This window comes from Anolis carolinensis, chromosome 3, assembly GCF_035594765.1.
Source record: "Anolis carolinensis isolate JA03-04 chromosome 3, rAnoCar3.1.pri, whole genome shotgun sequence".
Classification (NCBI taxonomy): Eukaryota; Metazoa; Chordata; class Lepidosauria; order Squamata; family Dactyloidae; genus Anolis; species Anolis carolinensis.
Window position 1 is genome coordinate 142,684,477 of NC_085843.1, and position 20,278 is coordinate 142,704,754.

Here is a 20,278-nt window from a genome sequence, read left to right on the forward strand (position 1 = left end):
CAGTCCGGCTCTATTTCATGGAGTATGGACTGGTTTGATCTTCTAGCGATCCAAGGCATTCTCAGAATTTTCTTCCAACACCACAGTTCAAAAGCGTCTTATCTTCCTTTGCTTGGCCTGCCTTATGGTCCAGCTCTCGCATCCATAGATTATTACGGGGAATACAATTACTTTAACTATTCAGACCTTTGTTGCCATCCCTACACCATTAGCTATAACAATGCCACTGGATTCTCATATTAACTTTTGATCCTAGCCCTTTCCTTTAATTGCACAATTTAGCTCTGTGCTATGATTCAAGAACAGATTCTCTCTTCTGGTCTGACATTATTCATGCCCCTTTTTATGTTGTGTTTGTGCCTATCTGTATGCAGTAGACTTCTCACACAGCTCCTTGTATGTGAGCTTCCATGACATTGAAAGTTCCAGTTGCATGGAATTTCTCTAGCTCAGTTAATCCATGAAAGATAGAGGTTGACTTCTACCACTGTGTGAACATTTCTTCTGAAAGACTCTCCTCCCATGAGCACAAGCCCTTTCACATTTCTACATAGTACAGATGTCAGTTGCTGAGACTGACATTTTTTAAGAATGCTTTTTCAGACTAATGTACCATATTTAAAGCAAGATTTTTTTGTTTTTACTTTAAATAGAATAAGGGTTAAATGATAACTTGACTTATCTTTTACATGACAAAAAATAAAGAAATTGCAAGACCTTTTCACATATTAGATATGTATTGTCATTTATCATCTAGATATCAGGATAGTAGTGTGGAGTAATAAAACATATCATCGAAAAATGTGCTATAGGTCTGAACCACTCTTTCATTCCACCTCCCAGCTAACTGTAGTATTAAATCAAACAAGCAGAACATTTCCTTAGGCAGCCATTGCCTTTTAATTTCCTGAAGAACCTTAAAATATCATTCATTACAAGTACTACACATATTTGGTTTTTAAAAGTCTCATAAATCAATAGCAGGCTGACTGTAATAATTATTACAAGTTAGTGCATAATTTTCGTGCTGAAGGCTGCATGCAGAACTTTAGCATATGCAAACGAGGCAATTCAAACTGTGTATAGATATTAATATGAAGAAGCAGGTAACGAGGTGCAGGCTATGAATTATGCATCAAGCGCGGCTGATCTTCAATGAGGAAAATGAATTCAGCATGTAATCTAATTAGTGATGGAAGTCTATTACATCTAACTGCAAAAGCAACCGTCCTTGAAACAAATTTATTTACAGTCCATGTTACCAATTGAAACAACTTTGAAATGATGTGTAAGACAACAGCTTAATTGTAAAGTTTTTGTTTGCTTGTTTTTTTCTTTCAGTTCCAGACCTGGACGGCCTCCTAAGCGGACCCAAAGTGTCACCTCTCCAGAGAATTCTCATATTATGCCACATTCTGTCCCTGGTCTCATGTCTCCTGGAATCATCCCGCCAACAGGTATGTGTTCCTCAAATTATAGTACATATGGTACTGTGGTTCTGGAGCTGCATTCCAGCGTCTTGTTACTATGTCAAAATGTCAATGATTTACATTAGGAGGGATCTAATTTTTGAATTAATTGTCTTTTTTCTAAAATAGGATGAATTTCTCTAAATATAAATAATTCTTAGCTCTTTGGTATTGTAAAAAGATGTAGCAAGCTCATTGACCCATGGTAGGAGCAGGTGGTCTGGCTTAGTAGCTTTCCAGAATTCCTTCTTCATTTCAAGTAATCATGAAATCAGTTTGTTTTCTTTACATGAATCAAGTGTTAACACATATGCTTAACAAATCATGTGCTGTCAATAACATTTTCTGTTATAAAATTCTAGAAATACAGATTTATCCTTTATCTGAAATACTTGGAACCAGACATGGTCTGTATTTTGTAATACTTGCATATAGATAATGAGATATCTTAGAGATGGGAGCCAAGTCTAAACATGAATTTCACCTATACCTCAAGCATACAAAGGTAATTTTTATACACAATATTTTAATTATTTTTTACATGAGACAAAGTTTGTGTACATTGAACACAAAGCCAAAGTTTCATTATCTTAGCCACCCATGTGGATAATTCCAGATTTTGAAGTATTTCGGATTTCATAATTTCAGATAAAGGCGGTTCAGCTTATAAAACCTTTGCAGTAAATAATGTATAGGGTTTTTTTCTTATCTACTTTAAAAATATTAGTAATGATTTTACTTTAAAATAACTTTCACATCTCTTCTTTATTGATGGGATTTTATTTTTCTTTCAGAATTCTGCTCCTATCAATCTTGAGGCAATTATCATTTTAAGCAATAGAGATTCCTTTTTCTTGGGAGGAAGGATGGAGTGTGACAGTTACTGTATTTCCAATGTAGAATTATTATTTTCCAGACAAAAGAAGGAAAATCATAGGTAGATCAATATGATGAAAATAAAAACTGCTACCCTTTTGCTTCTCTAAACACTGACCTTTGGAGATTCTCCTGAATTGTATTGGCAGGGTGTGGGGAAGGCTTATGGTGGGGGTGGTTCATAGAAGAAGAAAAAGGAGTCTGCATGCTGTCAAAGGTTATAGGGAGCTTAGAATATATGTTAATGGTAGATCTGAATGAAATGTGCCTTGCCATAGTCATCCCTGCCCTGATGTAGTCCCACTCAAGGAGTCAACAAACCAAATCATATTGGCTCATAGTGGAGAAAGGGGAGGGGAAGAACATTATGGCTTCTTGCCATACTGCATTACTCTGCATAGGGGCTATAGAGGCAAGTATATGGCTCCGATTTCCCAGTTGTGGCATAGTGATAGGAATAACACAAAAGTGGCACTCACCTTGAGTTTAGCAATATATATATATATAAGACAGAATGCTGTATTTGGATTGGGAGACCACCAGGTTGCAATTCCTAATCAGCCACAAAACTTGGTCAAGTCACTGTCAGCCTAACTGACATTATGGGAGTACTAAAAAGATAAACAGGAGTTGCTACCACACACTATCACAAGCTTCTTAAAGTGATGACAAAATTAACTAAACAGCTAAATGGAAGAGTGAAGATGCACATGGCGCACAATAAAAGGAGGACCCAGTCAGAATCACAGTCTATAATAACTGCAAAAATGGGATATCAGTGATTGCATATGGATATAGTGTGTAAAAACCAAGAGCGGTGTCTGCCCTGGGAAGATTGCTATTTTAACTTTGTCGTTAAAATAGATAACAAAGCAATGGGCGGGAAAGGGGCAGTAAGAGCAAGAATGGAATAAAATTAGCAAGTACAGATGTGTATATCTCTAGAGAGACAAGGTCCAGGAGGGAATAACAGAAGTCATTGAATTGTTACTGTTAAATGTTGGTTTTGAAGAATGTGATCAATGTATGCAAATCTGTACACCAGATAAATAGTCTGTCATACAATTTCACATATAAAGGATATCAAGGGTTGGAGGTATTGAAAGATACACTTTTTCCATCTTTCTTTTTTCTTTTTTTACACATTTATTGCTATTGTAATTCAGACAGTGAAAAAAAGATAGAAGGAAAAGAGAAAGGGGTTTTAAAGGGGTAGAAATAATGCTGGTATGTAGGAATGCTGGTAAAGGAAGAAGAAAATAGAAAGATTGAGTAGAGGATGGAACTCTTAGATAATCTTGTTTGCAGAATTTTGCCTTTAATAAGTCATTTAATTATTGGATAAGAGTTTAGTCTCTTATAATCACTGTTCAAACTATCCATGTTTCTTCCACATATGGGGCACAGTAGGAGCCTTTTGTTTCTTTGAGGTTTTTTTAAATCTTTTTCATCCATTTGACAATTATTTTCATCTTATTAGTTCAACTATGAATCAACTAATAAAATTAAAGAGGGAAGGTAATGCATGCTTTTTTTTTAAAGAAAGCCATTTGATTTCATTGTGTTGGAAAGCAATCCACCACTAAGTAGGAAGGCAAGAATCTTGAAAACAGAATGGCAATTTGTATAACAAGGCAAATTTTCTCTGGGGGCACTGACTGCATTGTTAGAGGCCTGACTGATTGCCAGCATAGTTCTGTGCAAGTTTACTCAGAAGTAGGTTCAGTGGTGATTATTCCTACATTATGCATAAGATTCTGGCGTTTGATGTTTTGATCTCTCCTTGGAATGGCCACTTCCCTTTGTATCTATTGAGGAGGAGAGATGCACAATACGATGCTTAATTGTGGATATATAGACATGTGGCCTATCAGTTATGTGAAGTACATTTGTTAGGCTGTTTTTAATTTCCAGACTGGATGTGAGACCAAGGGAAGGTTGTTGCTTTATATTTTTCAAAAGTATTAAGACTTGCCAGATGAAACCACAATAAGAAGTGTTCAGGGTCAATAGCTGAACCAATGTGGTTTAGTGGTTTGAACCAGGAGACCAGGCTTCAGCCACGGAAACCCACTGGGTGACCTTGAGCTAGCCACACACCCTAAAACTAAAAGAAAGATAATCTTGCCCACAACTCTGTGACAGGTTTGTCATATGGCAGAGTCCATTTCAAGACCTATTGCATCAAGACACACTTTTTTTCACTTGCTTTGGGAAATGAAGAGAAACGAAATATTTGTATTTCATATATTAGATATGACTTCCTCCATTCTCCCTCCTTCACCTTACACACATTCTTCCTGGCAATATCTGAACGTTGAGACGGCTGTAGAGCCAAGTTTACATTTATTTTCCTTTTCTAGATTGACTGTGTTTCACATGATCATCATCACCATCAGTGGAAGACAAGTCCTTCAAGAGTGCAAGACATGCCATTACAATCATGTGTAGTTCAGACTGGAAGCATGTTGGCAGCCAGTGCCGATTCCTTAGAACTGATGGTACATGTTATTTGGTTAACAATCTACTTGAGTTGCTGCTTCAGAATTGTCTTCAGAGACAGCTCTATGTAGTAGTCTAATTAGGAAGTTACCAGCTAATATTCTACATAGATTGGATCTACACTGCAATAAAAGAAAGTTTTGGAATCCAGATTATCTGCATTGAACTGGATTATATGAGTCTATACTGCCATATAATCTATTTCAAAGCAGATAATTTAGATTCAGAAACTGGATTATATGACACTGTAGATGGGGTCTTAGTCTACATCATTCCTTCCAGGAGAGCAGGAGCCACATTGAGCCACCGAGGGTACCTGAATTTTAAGAACTAGATCTAAGAATAGTCCCACCTTATATGCCTGTTCCCTCAGGGGAAATGCATTGTTGCCTGGGACAGGTTACAATACATCTACCACTCTCATGAGTAGGAAATCCACTGTCCCATATCAGATCTCCAAAGAGATATCCCTGTGCTCTTACAAGGCTTGGCATTTCCAGCAGTACTACTAAGGGTCCTTCCACACTGACCCTTTATCCCAGAATCTGATCTCAAATTATCTGATTATCCCAGGTTATCTGGCAGTGGGGACTCATATATTCCAGTTTAAAGTAGATAATCTAGGATCAGTTCCTAGGATAAAGAGCAGTGTGGAAGGGCTGCTAATTCTGCATGTTTGTTCTCCAAAATGCCGAGACACATACCAGAAGAAAAAGCCCAGTATTCCAAAACAAAAGGAGTCATAAGTTGGTTTGTGGCGAACAGCTACACTTAAACAAAACTGTCATTAGACCAAGTAAAAAGGCTCTTGGAACCAATTTCCTCTATTCCTCTGTTCTCTCTATTTTCTACAAATACAAGCCCCTTGAATATCAGAAGAAATCTAGTGGTACATTTGGTGTTAGTTTTTTGGTTTGCTTTTTGTAGAGTGCAACCACTTTTGTGGGGGCAGCGGAGGAGCCTATTGATAGGCTAATAAAGCAGTATATAAATATTGATAAGCATAAAATAACCCCAGGTGTATGTGCCTTTAGGTTGCCTGTTGACTTAAAGTGACTGTATTAATTTCATAGGGCTTTCTTAGGTTAGTAATATTCAAATATGGTTTGCCAGTTCCTTTCTCTGAAATATAGTCTACACCACGGCTTCTTAAATGTTTCCACTTAGGACACCTTTTGATCTAAGATTTTTTTACGTTACCCCAGTTATATAGGTATATAAAGTGTAGGTAGAAAAATAAAACATTTACTGATAACAAATCAGCATTTGCATGTGAAACAGGCTGATTTTCCTTTTTGTGAAGTATAGCTGAAGCATCTTCTGCAGAGTCCACTGTAAACTCTGCACAACAGATTCATGTAAATGTCTAGATCAATCATTACATGATGTACAGAGTGTTTTTGTCAGCCCAGCATTGAGCTATGGCAGAGGTTCTCAACCTGGGATGTTTTTGGTGTTCAACTCCCAGAAATCCTAACAGCTGGTAAACTGGCTGGGATTTCTGGGAGTTGTAGGCCAAAAACATCTGGGGACCCCAGGTTGAGAACCACTGAGCTATGGGGTCAAGACTTACAGTTTAAGAAGCAGTGGTCTACACTACCTGCCATTCGTTAGCAGTCTCCCACCCAAGTCCTAATCAGGGCTGACCCTGCTCAGCTTCGAAAATGAGGCTTAGATATTTAGTATCTAAGAAGGGAACTTACCTGATAAAGTATCTGGAAGTCTCCTAAGTTTTAGCCAAATTTTATGATTATCCTTGAATCTGCTTTTACCTTTGTAGTATTTAAGTGTGAAAGCAATTTGTCAAAAAAGTGACAAATTCTACTGGCGAATCCATTCTTCAGTTTGTTGTAAATCTGTTATTTTTAATTATCTGGAAGGCCTTAGAAACCAAGGATGAAATTACTAGCTGAGATGCTAAAGATATAGAAATGTAGGTTCTTATCTTGCAGCGGTAAACTAGAGCCACACTTCACTCCTCATTTAAGAATTCATTTTATGAATTCTGCATTTATATGTAAAATATAGTTCAGTCTTCATTAATATGTATCTTCTTAGCTTGCTTCTGAACAATTTACACATGACTTTCTTGCAATTTTAGGATTGCATGGTTAACATTATGTTAACATTATGCATATCACAGGGCAAGTTTTCTCATCAGTTAGTTGCCAGAGATAGACAGTATACAGTATTTGGGTACTTTGGATATTCCCATTATAAGTTCTGGTAGTGGAAGTGGATCCTTCCATACTAAGGAGTAATTTGGTAGACAAAACAAATAACATGCCTTACAATTTGAAATGGCTCTTTAGGTTTTCTGACAGTTCTATATCGTGGCTTATAGTTTTGCCGTCACTGAATTTCATGATTAGTTACATTTTTTCTAAAATTCTAATATTATAAGTAAATCAGCTTGTCTGGCTGATTTGTGGGCAATGTATTCTAATGGGAAGTTGGTTTTTCCAAGAACCTTGAATTCAGACTGTGGCCCCTTCTACACTGATTATATAATTCAGTTCAAACCTGGCTCGAGGCTGCAGTGGCCATAAAATGCACACTAGCAATGTGTGCCTCATCATGGATTAAATGGTAAATGACACATTTAAAAAGTCAGAAGGAAGTTTGATTTCAGCCATATAATGTGCTGCAGCTAATCCTAATATATCTTAGATCCAGGGCAAAATCAAAGTTCAATGCCCCAAGGGCAGGGCAGGGCAGGGTGGGGGGAAGGGGGGTTCATTGACTCCTAGTAGGGGTTAGTGCTTACCTCTACTGCTGTCACTTTTTTCATTGTCTTTCTTTCTTTTATCTCATCCTTTGGTGTGCTGATACGCAACTCTATGGGAAATAAGGAAAAATACTGCAAAGTGGTTTGAAGCCAGGTTCCGTGTTAAATCCCCTTCGTAGCTTCAAGCCAGTTTCAGGCCTGTCAATCTACAGTAATAGTTCACACAGTGAAAGTGGTTCTTCTCAAACTGTCTTCAAGATGAATTATAGTGCTCTTTACCTATGTATGCTATTCTGACCTGGTAACGTGAGGGACAGGTTTCAAGGGACAAAATGGACAAACACTTAAAATCCGCAAAATAGTTATACAGTAGAGTCTCACTTATCCAAGCTAAACGGGCCGGCAGAAGCTTGGATAAGCGAATATCTTGGATAATAAGGAGGGATTAAGGAAAAGCCTATTAAACATCAAATTAGGTTATGATTTTACAAATTAAGCACCAAAACTTCATGTTATACAACAAATTTGACAGAAAACGTAGTTCAATACATAGTAATGTTATGTTGTAATGACTGTATTTACGAATTTAGCACCAAAATATCACGATATATTGAAAACATTGATGACAAAAATGGATTGGATTATCCAGAGGCTTGGATAAGCGAGGCTTGAATAAGTGAGATTCTACTGTACTTTTATTGGGTCAACTGAAATGCACAAAATACCTCATACAAGCTTTCAAAGCTTCATATTACAAGGATGTTCAAAACCATACAGGAGAAACGCAGTAATGTTAGGGTCATAGGCTTACATTTGGCCTCAGATGTTACCTCTTTTGTCAGTTGAGATGGTCTGGAGGAATATCAATACATCTCTCCTTCTTAGCCATGTGGGGACCGAGTCAAAGGCAGTCAATAAAATTTGAAATCCATTAGCAGCAGGGAGGAGATTTTGTTTGGGGATTTTACTCCACTGGCATTACTTTGGGAATAACTGAACACAGCTCAAGATGGACACCAGTGTTATAAAAATACAGTACCTATAAAAATGGTATCGTGCAGTAGTAGAGATACTGACAAAAATCCGCAAATCACCACATCCGTGAAGGTTAAATCCATGAGTGTGGAGGGCCAACGTTATAGCAAGCAACCTTATATAGATTATAGGCCCCTTCCACACTGCCCCTATATCCCAGAATCTGATCCCAGGTTATCTGCTGTGAACTGGATGATATAAATCTCTACTGCAGATAATCTGGGATAAGAAGATAATCTGGGATAAGAAGGATCAGATCCTGGGATATAGGGGCAGAGTGGAAGGGGTCCTAGTGTCAAGCAAGCACAGCTTTAGTTTAGTTCCAACCCTAGCCGATATAAACAATGAGGAGTTGTAGTCTGGCAGCATTTAGAGGGCTATGGTATTTCTTTTCCTGGATTGCCTATTTCTCCTGTTTTACCATATGAAAGTATCATTATTTCATAGATGAAACTTTGGTTACTTCTGCTAATAAAACACATTCCTGGCCAGTTCACCCATTTTTTCATTTTTAAATCACTTTTATGAATTATCACCCTACCTGACCTTAATTTGAAATTAACAATTTATTCCTCCTGCACTATACTCTGAAGAAAGCACTGTTGAGTTCATTGGGACATACTTTCAGGTAAGTGTATGGGAGGGAAGGTACAGTCTTCAGTTATAGAAGATATGTTGATTGCATTCTGCTTGTCTAGTTGCATTTTGAAGATTTTTGCAGTAGACGTGAGAACTGTAGGGAAGGATTGAAGCTTTCTTACCTTGAATGATTTATTCAATTGCTACAGAGAAAAAAGAGATTTCATATTATCACAAGTTGTTTGCATGCAGATCTGCATTTTCAAAGCAAACAGAGAAATATATACTGATGAGCAGCATTTTTGTTTATGCATGAAAGATCTGTATCTATGTTAGTCTTGTTGATTTTTCAGTTGGTAACACAATAGGAGAATAATTATCTGTACTGTGAAATAATAGAATAAATAAAGACTGTAGTAGTTATCCCTCTTCAGGAGAGGTTATCTGCTGTGCCTTTAAATGATTTTTTAAAAAATTATCTTAATATTGTAATTTATTTGTCTTAACCTGTTTCAGAAGACATACTTAGGTCATCAACTTGGGCAGAAGCCCTGGGAATAAGGACCAAATTGGAAACTATACAGGAAACTATGTGTTTATTGTAAGTTTGCTAATATTTATTGAACTGCTCTGCCATATAGGATAGGTATACCTATCTTCATTCTTCCCTTGTTATTTTTTCTTCAGTTATCAACTTTTCTGTTAAAGATGTAATGCCCAGGAATACCTCTACTTTGTTAACTGTGTCATACCTGTAATGGAGAAAAAGGGCTTCTCTTATCTGTAGTTTGGGGAACACTGCAAGGGAATATAAACATAATTTATCTTTTTTGGTACATTAGTAACATTTTACATATTTTTATTTTCTTTTAGAAGTGTTTTTATAATATCTTAATGCTATAATTGTAGTTATAAACATAGCATCATTTACCAAATGATGTACTAGTTTTGTGAAGTTAATTTAATGGTTCATATTAAGGAATAGGATTCAGTGGTGTTTTAACATTTCTAGATATTCATTCGCCTTCCACATGAATAAAACTGTTCCCAGAACTTGCCCTGGGCAGTGTGGTATTTCATCTTTGTCTGTGAATCACAGCTATTCCCCTCATCCTTTCAAATGGGCACATTAACACATGTGTAATTCATTCTTTTTTTGACATCCTTATCCATGACATTTTCATTAATAATCATTACAAATTTCACTGGACCCAGATTTACACATATTTTAATCCCAGCATAAGTTCCAAACACAGGTTTTGCTATGTAAAAGTCATAAATTTGTAAGGGATGTTCATATGAACTCACTTCCATGTATTACCCTTCTAACCTGAGGGATTTGTTTAACAAACCTGAACATAAATCCAAACTGTTGGAGACATAAAGGAAAGTTAATTGGGTGCTCTTCTTGGAGGTCTTTCCCACTATCCTTCCTTAGTGTCTTTCCCTCGGGATTTTAGCTCCTTCAGGTATTGAACTCTTAATTCTTCTTAAATGTAGTCAATTTGATATGATAATAGCATTTTCTGAAACATTACCATTATTTATTATTCTTCTTTCCAGTTTTATTTCCTCTTTTCCTTCCTTTTTCAACTGGAAAGTAGTTAGAAATCTCTTTCTGCCTCTTTTTCATATTTGTAGGTCTAGTAATTTTAGAAAATAGGGTCTGCTGCCTTAAAACATAATATAAATAACACTATATGAAAATAATATTATCAAATAGTTGTTTGAGTAGAATGGTGGAGTGTACTCAGGATCAGGTTTGGCAAGGAAATTCACATCCAAATTAAGCAATTAAGTTATGCTTTTTTTTTAATGGCACTTCAATAAGGGGGCCAGATATCCTGTTAAACATTTTTTTCCCTTTTTGTGTGGAAACTTTCCTGCTAGTTCCCCTCCCTCCTCCTTTATGACTTCCATGTCCTCTTGGCTAACCACTTCATATTTGATTCTGCTCCACTACCCCTTTTGAAGTTATTTATGATTTAATTGTATTTATTCACTTAACACAGATCCATCTGTGTCTCATTCCCAGTAGAAGGCTTCTCATTTCATCTCTGTCACTAAATGCTAACATCTCATACATTTCTTAGCTCTGAATGCCTTTTGCAGTGGCGTTCCTATGGTAACTTAATGCAGTTCCTTTTAACAGAGCTTACAGTATAATCTGTAGAGGGTTTTTTCTATTTGCGATACTGCTTTTTCTGTTTTTCTGCCTTGTATCTGCATTTCTAAATTGATTCATAATCCTTTTCTAACTCACACATCCACTTGATCCCTGTTTCTCTTTCAAGCATGGTTTGAAAACATTTCATCTGCTGTTGTTTGCAATATGTTGACAATATGGTGCTGACGGGATGTTTTTTCAGGTCCAAAACAAACTTTTTGATGTAGACACCTCTTCATTTGAAAATAGAAGCTAAGTGTTTGCTATGAATTAATCTACTCTTCCTGTACTCTAAATGCTGGATTATTTGAGATGTATTTTAGCATATCTAAAATTAAGAGAAGTCATTATTGCCTAATTGCTCTTTCCCATACTTATTTACACATTCTCTTTTTCTTACTTTGCTTTGCAAAACCAGTTACAACAATGGATTTAAGATATGGTTTGGAGAAATTGCTTAGTTCAGGATATCTAGAGTTTGTCCATTTGGATAGTATAGCAAATGGCTCTTAAAGCCAAGAACAGGATGTAGGAAACTGGAGAAAGAAGAAAGAGGAGAACCCAATGAGCCTACAAAATGCTACCATTTGATTGACAACTTTGGTGTCTGAATTGAGCTATTGAATCAATCAAGGACCAGCATATGATGCCCATTAACAATATGAAATCATAACACTATGTAACAAAAATTGAAAAAAAATCTGTTCCTGTTTTGAAAGTGTTTAATTGTGTGGTACGTATTTTGAAAGTACAGTTGTTATACTTCAGAAAACTTCATTTTTGTGGCCACAAATTGCGTTCAGTTGGTTGAGACTCTAGGAGATATTCATTGAAAAACTATAGCAACATGTGCTGCATGATGTCCTGCCGAAACAAAGATTTTGCAGTTTAATAAACGTTTTCCATGTTTTTATGATAGAACCAATTAGGAAATGACGTTTATAACACTGGAACAAAAATTGTGTTACATAGTGCAATTGAATTCTTCTTTAAGTGAAATATCTGTTTTTGCTGTACTTTTTTCTCTTCTGATAAAACTTCAAGAACTTACAGTTTTTAAGTCACAAGTGTTTTCTTTTCAAAATATTGAAAGTTTTCTTTATAAGACAGTAGACTATCAACGAGAACCAGTGTGATGCCATGATTTAAGCATTGGACTATGACTCTGAATCATCCTTCAACCATGGAACCCACTGGGTGACCTTTGGCAAGTCATCTCAGAGGCAGGCAAAGGCAAACTCCCTCTGAAGAGATCTTACCAGGAAAACTGCCATAGGTTAAAAATGACTTTAAGACACAACAAAGCATCAATGCTAGTCAACAATATAGGAAGGAAAAACACAAAGTTATAATAAAAAATTAAAATTTCAGCACACACTCTAGCTATGTCATGTCAAGGACCACCATAAAGATATATTCTCAATCAGCAGTATCTTTCTGTTGATCTCCATGAATAGAATGAGAAAGATAGGTGAGTCTGCTACATCATCAAATAAAATGGAAAATATCTTAGTGACTGTCACAGCCTTTGTACTCATATGTTGTGTAGATTTTTAAGAACCAGGCTTTAAAATATCAGAGGGTCCTCTTCTCAAGGATTTCATAGTTAGTTCCATTGAATACAATACAATACAATACAATACAATACAATACAATACATCTGAATAAAAGATCATAGGATGGTGCTGTCGACCATTTATTTGAAGAATGATGATATGCAGAATTCTTAAGGCAAGGCATAAATTTAGTTATTCCCAACATTGAATCTTTTATCATTTTTCAAATTTTTGAAATAAGTTTCCCTTACTAAGCTCTCTAGTCTAAAACGGTTCTGAAAAGTCAACAATGTTGCTCTGCTGTCAGACACCCATGTAACCAGGAGTAAGGACCACCACACTTATTCCTGAATAAATATAAATATATGAGATTTTCTCATTAATCATATATTATATTTAATTATTATTGTGTGTGTTGAGACAGCCATCATGAGACCACACTAATGCCATTCCAGAAAAAACTGAAACACAATAGTATGGCCTGAGTTAATTTTGTAGAAATAAATACAAATGTGTAACATTGTTTGCCACATCTAATTTGTTTCTCTAATTTATAAGAATTGCTCATATTTGTGACAGCTGAACAAATCTTTACAAATGCCACCGTGGTTTGGCATGTGAAAGACGAACATAATCAAATCCGTTATACATATAAAAACTGGCAGTCAAACCATTGTGTCTTGGGCTAGATAACCCTTTTTTACATTATCTTTTGTGTGTTTTGAGATCCTTAATGCATGTTTGCCTACTGTGTTTCATGGAGGAATCAAATTGGTTCCATGGTACATAAATGTTTTATTCAATATTCCATAGAGAACATTAAATAAAAATAAAGAAGTGTTGACCCCTGGCGCCTACACCCATTTCTTATGTCAAATGGGGAGATGCTGAAAGCTCTCTGTGCTTGTAACCCTTCTATCTAGCTGTGACCCTCCTTAACATTAAGCAGGTGACTCAATTAAACATAAATCAGGCATAAAATGCCCTGCATGAGGCAGCACAGTGAATCAAGCAAATTATCAAATGGCAAAACTCATTTTGTGCTCAGGGCAATGTAAGCTGCCAGTATTTATACATCAAAACTTCACTCAATGTAAGATTGATTTTATTTTATTTTGTTTATTTTAATTCCCTATAGCAAGCTATGTTGGTCCTGTAAAATGTTGCCTGCATCATTAGGCTCCTAAGAAATGCTTTTTAGCAAAGAGGCTGAGCTCAAGCTTACAACAATTGTAATCCATCTAAAGGCTGGTCGCCTTACTACTTACTCTGTAGCTGCTTGAAAGAGAGCTGATCATTTTTCTTTTGCTTTGGTTTGCAACTGCGCTGAAATATAAGCGCCTCTGACTGTATAGATTTTCTTTGTCTATTGATTTTATCAAAAATAAGACCACCAAAGGAATAATATAATAGAATCGAAGTACTGGTAGCATCCAAGATATTTTCCCAGTTCCAGTTGAGATGTTCGGATTAAAGTCTGTAAGCCCAGTCTTAGGGCTGAAATGAATTTTTATGTAAGATGATACATGTCTTCCTTTCACAGTTGCTTTTTATGCTGCTTTAAAACATGTCAAAATAATCCCCAGCAGAGGAATCTAAGAGGAATGTCAGCTCTGTGGTTATGTAAATCGAATTGAGTGCTTTACAGCAGGTTTAAGATTTTTATAACTCAGAAGTTGTTAACAGCCAGCTGGTTTGTATCTGTTTTTTATGGTTATTCCTGTCATATGCAGCCTCCACAATTTTTAATTATATTTTATGGTATGTGTTTTCCCTCCTCTTGAATCCCGTAGCCACTCTTTGGTTTAGATGATATTTTCTGTGGGGAGGAGCACAAGCAATAGTTTGGGGCACCATCACTGTTGTACAATTATTTCAAGTTGTTGGTTGCAGAGTTTGGAGTTAATAAATATGTGTAGAAAATATGTGGCTTGGTAATACAGTAGATGAAACTTTGTGACTTGGTATATTGTGAACATTGCAGATTTAATTACAGAGATAGATGCTGATTGTGTCACTGCTGCCTTCAGTAGTAAAGTAGCCGATTTTCACATTTTATTGATTTCATCATGCAAATTAACCTTTGCTTCACAGTTCAATATGTTATTTGTATGTGAGCTATTTGTATTCGAGGCATTTAATTTACAGAGCAGGCTTGAGACAATTGTTTGCTTTATATCCATCTCAGAAACAGTGTTCACAATATAATTAACGTAGTAGAAGTTCTTGAACAGGTTAGTTATGTCACAGGCCTGTTACGTACTTTCTCAGACATAAATCTCATGGACTTAATTTTTAATGTTTTGATTTTTAAATAATCTCTGAAGGACAAAGGCTTCTTAAAATTTATTTAGTAAAATACCTTACTACCAAGAAATTGCCCCCTCCTCCAAACCAATCCGAGTTTTTTGATGTGTTGTTTTTGTGCAGAAATACATACCAGCACATATTTGTTAATATTTAGCATAACATAATGGTTTGGGCAGAATGATAGAAACAACCATCTATCTTAGTTTTGGCATTGTGATGTAAAATTGATTGAAGTACATTTGTTAGAGATGTCACTCACTGAATTCTGTAGATTAGTTTCATCAGATTGAGCAAGAAATGCCTGCTAGCAATGGTTACAATTGAGATATATTCAGATACGTATAGGTCATGTTATCTATCCGATTTATACATGCACATCTATCTGTGTGTAATGTTTTAGCCAATGTCATTTGAAGAAGGCATTTCCACAGAGCATAGCAGAAACAATATCTGCTTCTGCTGTATAGTCAAAGAATTGATTTGGTAATTCAATTTCATTACTTTAACAGTCTAAAATCAATATAAGTATTATCATCAAACTTAATATCTACAGACATTTTGACTCTAAAAGGCTGCTTATATTGCACTATATTATAATATATTATAATATAGTTCACTCTTAAAGATTAGGGAGTATTTATTTTCAGCTGCTTATACTTGTATGTCTGAAAAAACTGATCTGAAAGGTTAAACATGACCATTGTTGAAGTGTATAATCCAGAAGAACATCTTTCATACCATCGACTAGAATGTAATTGCATAGACTGTTGCCTCAACTACTCTGGAATTAATTATTTCAGATTTAAAAAGTGAACTCACTAAGTGTAAAACAACCTGGCAAATTATTTCTTGGAAGTTTGCTATCTATTAAAGATTTGTTTTCAGATGCCTTGGCTTCAGTCTTATTCATGAATTTTCATCTATCTTGCCATCCATCCATGAAACTTGAAGGTTTTCTCTGCCTTTTTGTGTTGTGTGTTGTGGGACCAAAGAGCATTCTTTGGCATACTTCTTTAATCAGAATTATGTGGCTTGAAATAGCTACACATGTACTGTTTTTAAAATCATCAGAACAGTCACACAAAAGGCAATGTAATAAATGCCTTCAATTTAGCAATTAAAGTTGAGGAGTCTATCAGAGAAAAGAGGCGATGGCAAACCTAATTCAGCATGGGCAGAAATGGGACTTCCTAAAGAAGCCCAAGAAGTAATGCCTTCGGTGTGGCTCCAAATAGTGTTTCGGTTCTCCTTCCACTAGGGCAGAATGAAGGAAAAGGCACCATTGGATGTAATTTAAATTAAATGGCACTTTTCTCTTGCATTCTGAGAGTCAAACTACAAGCTACATTTAACACACAGTGTTCAGCTAAAGATAGAGGGTTTTAAAGACTATAATGTAGCACATACAGCCCTGATGTGGGCCCAGATGCAAAGATTGGGAGATTTGGGTGTAATTTGCAAACTTAAAATTTGTAGACACCTATGTGAGGAATTAAAAAAAACACCTTAGTTTGATGATCCCTACTTTATGCTCCCCACATTTGGGCGGCGGGGGGGGGGGGGGGGACAAACCGCCAAATTGTGGAATTGACTGTGCTCTTGCTTTAAGTCTTCACACAAATGTTACACTTTACAGTATAGTATAACTTCTGTATCCATAGGAAGTGTGTTCCAGGAGCCCCTCATGAATACCTGAAACCATGGATAATAGTGGACCCCATAGCTTGATTGAGCCCCCAGTGGCGCAGCAGATTAAACTGCTGAGTTGCTGAACTTGCTAACCAAAAGATCAGCATTTTGAATCCTGGGAGCAGGGTAAGCTCCCGCTATTAGCTCTGGCTTCTGCCAGACTAGCAGTTTGAAAACATGCTAATGTGAGTAGATCAATAGGTGTACCATTCTGGTGGGAAAGTAACAGTGCTCTATCCAGTCATGCTGGCCACATGACCTTGGAAGCGTCTATGGACAACGGCAGCTCTTCGGCTTAGAAATGGAGATGAGCACCAACTCTCAGAGTCGAACACGACTACGCTTAATGTCAGGGGAAAACCTTTACTTTTACCTATAGCTCGATTATACAGGGGGGAGAAGCATACCATAGAGTATCACTGGAGGACTTAAATATGTCCACAAAGTCTTTTGAGAGAGAATATTTTAGAGTGTTAAGTTAAACAGTGGAGATTGAATTTGTGGGTCATACTTTACTACACAGATAGTAGCACCTTTCATCACAAGAACAACCCATTTAGAAATGCCCCCTTTTGTGACACATTTTGATATTTAACATACCACTCAAATATTTTGAAATTTTGGAAATAATAATGTGAGTTTCTTCTTAAATAGAAACTCTGTACGATATGTAGTGGTTGGCCTTTGCCCCAATAGATCAAATGGAACAAAACTAGTAAGAAAGATGATATAAGAGGCAGAGATATCACCAATTTAGAATTCTTAAAATAAGGAAAATGTGAAGTAATTTCTATTGGACCAGTTTGTTTGGAGAATGTTTCAACATGAACAATTGAAAATTTGCTTTATACAGAAGAAAGGCATATTAGAGCAGTGTTACTAAAAGTGGTGATCTGTGGATCAATGCCAGTTCATGAGCTATCAACTGCCAGTCTACAGCAAGTTTCCAGGAAAGAAAAAAACAAATATAGTGCTGATCCCTGGCACATTGGGATAAAACCTGTTCCAGGCACTTATGCCAAATAGTTTATTGATGAATGCCATGTTTTATTTCAAGTATTTTTAATAGCCTAGTAGCCCATTTTGCACATGTTAATAAATCACACCAAACTCAGTGTGAATACCTCAGTAGCATATGATTGTATTTGTAGTCACAAAACGATGCCAACATCACAGAATATTTAGAATTTTGAAACAAGACAAGGTTTGTTGTATTAGCCTGTCTAGGAATCCCATGACCCTGTTTAACTTTTTATGAATTACAAGATATAAAGGAATTATTTGAATCCTGGGAGGCGCCAGTCACTAAAATGATTACTATTGGAGCAAGAATAGAAAGTCAGCAATATTTTCATTTTATCTAAAATTTGCTCTAAACTATTCTGTTCTGACACTTGTGCTGACAGTATCCTACCAATGACAATTTAATTCAGTGTGTTTATCATGTTTCAGCTTTTTGTTCCCAATTATGAGTTGTTATAACACAGGGAACAAATTGCATAATCAATGCGGGGTGGTGGTGAGAAGATAGATAAAAACAAAACATACTGCTTAATCACATGCAAATATGTTTGTCTGTTCCTTACTAACTTACTATATGGTGCCATTAAATTGGAGTAAGGAACTTCTGTGATAGAAGTTCTGTGATGGAATTCTAAACCATCTAGATACTTTTAAAACAGTATAGCAGACAATTGTTGCCTATCCAACTATCTGACCTAGAGGCATTTTTGAAGCCATGAAAATAATTGTTTATATTATTTGTGAAGAAGCCAAGTGCTGTGATAAAAACTACTTTTGTAATTTTGCATCCGAGTCTGGAGATTTGCAACCTGAGAGCAGAAAAAGGAAGTGTAAATGTTGACCTGTACTTTGGCAGTAACCATCCTACAATTGTTGCATGCGCCTCTGCCTGTATTTATATGGGGTACTTTTAAAGCCTTATTTACTGTTAACAGTTTTTGGGCATACACTACATTTAGTAAAAAAATTTGTTTCTTTAAACTCCAAACATAAACGATATTTTTAGACTAATGTTAAGTAATGTATATGGTATACTCATGTATAAGTCGATCACATATATAAGTTCAGGGTAGCTTTTGGGGTCAAAAATATGGCCCGTGGATAAATTGATGGGTTTTTAGTGAAGAGGGGAAAGCACCAACACTGTTGAAGGGGACCAGCCGTCATGCCCATTATCCTGTCCATGTATTCAAAAAGGCCAGAAGCATCACCATGGTTGAGAGAATTGAGGGGATCAGTGCTTCTTTAAATTCTCCCAGAACAGGCTATGCTCTTGCCTTTTTCCACCCTACTAAGGCCCCTACTACACTGCCATATAAAACCCAGGTTATCTGCTTTGAACTGGATTATAAAGCAGGGTAAACTCATATAATCTAGTTCAAAGCAGATAATATGGGTTATCTGCTTTGATAAGCTGGTTTTTATGGCAGTATAGAAGGGGCCTCAGAGAAGGGAGTGGTCCTTTTTTAAGATACATTGCTCACATTGATCCATGAATAAGTCAATTCAGGTTTTCTGGGTTTATTTTTAAAACTCAACTTATACAGTACATGATTATATAGGGTAGCTTCCATTCTGAATATGAATGGTAAAAGTCAAATTCCTAAAATGAATAGAGATAACATTGTTATTACAAACCAACACACGCATACAATGGGCGCTCCATATCCATGGGGGATTGGTTCCAGGAGCCCCCTTTTTATAAAATCGCGTATATAAAAAATAAGAAGAGGGGCCAAGTGCATGCTGAAAACAGCCTCCAATGCGGAAGCCACAGCCTCCCATTCTCACTCTTTCCCTGGCCACCTAATCTCTTTTACCTAACCACCCCCATATGCAAAACTTGCCCTGCCTTCCCTCCCTTCTTACTCACCTCACTTCAGCAGTTTCTTTGCCCTTGATAGGGAAACATCATAGAAGAGCTCCCATCTTGGTAGTGTCATGAAGCCACTGAGTGGGATATTCCACAGTGTTTTTTTTTTGTTTTTTTTTAAAACTAAGATTATATTTTGGTTATTGTTTTTAATCCACAGTTAGTTGAATATGGGGATCCAGAGCCTGTATATATGGCTGGCCCACTTGTATATTCTCTCTCTCCCTCTCTTCCTGTATCTGTATCTATAAGTAAAGGCAAAGGATTTCGCCTGACATAAAGTCTAGTTGTGCCTGACTCTGCGGGTTGGTGTTCATCTCCATTTCTAAGCTGAAGAGCCCATGTTGTCTGCAGACACCTCTAAAGTCATGTGGCTGGCATGACTGCATGGAGCGTCATTTCACCACCTATTGATCTACTCACATTTGCATGTTTTCGAACTGCTCGGTTGATGAAAACCGGAGTTAACAA

The 20,278-nt window shown here is 36.4% G+C and overlaps 1 protein-coding gene across 6 annotated transcripts in view; it reads left to right on the plus strand.

Annotated features, from left to right (window-relative positions):
* The window catches only part of dach1 (dachshund family transcription factor 1), a 399,470-nt gene that overhangs the window by 161,584 nt on the left and 217,608 nt on the right, over positions 1 to 20,278 (plus strand). For all 6 annotated transcript variants that reach the window (XM_008106857.3, XM_062975577.1, XM_062975581.1 and 3 more), the window contains exon 2: positions 1,342 to 1,457. In XM_008106857.3, the coding sequence (XP_008105064.2) occupies positions 1,342 to 1,457 (116 nt within the window). The remainder of the gene's footprint in view (positions 1 to 1,341; positions 1,458 to 20,278) is intronic.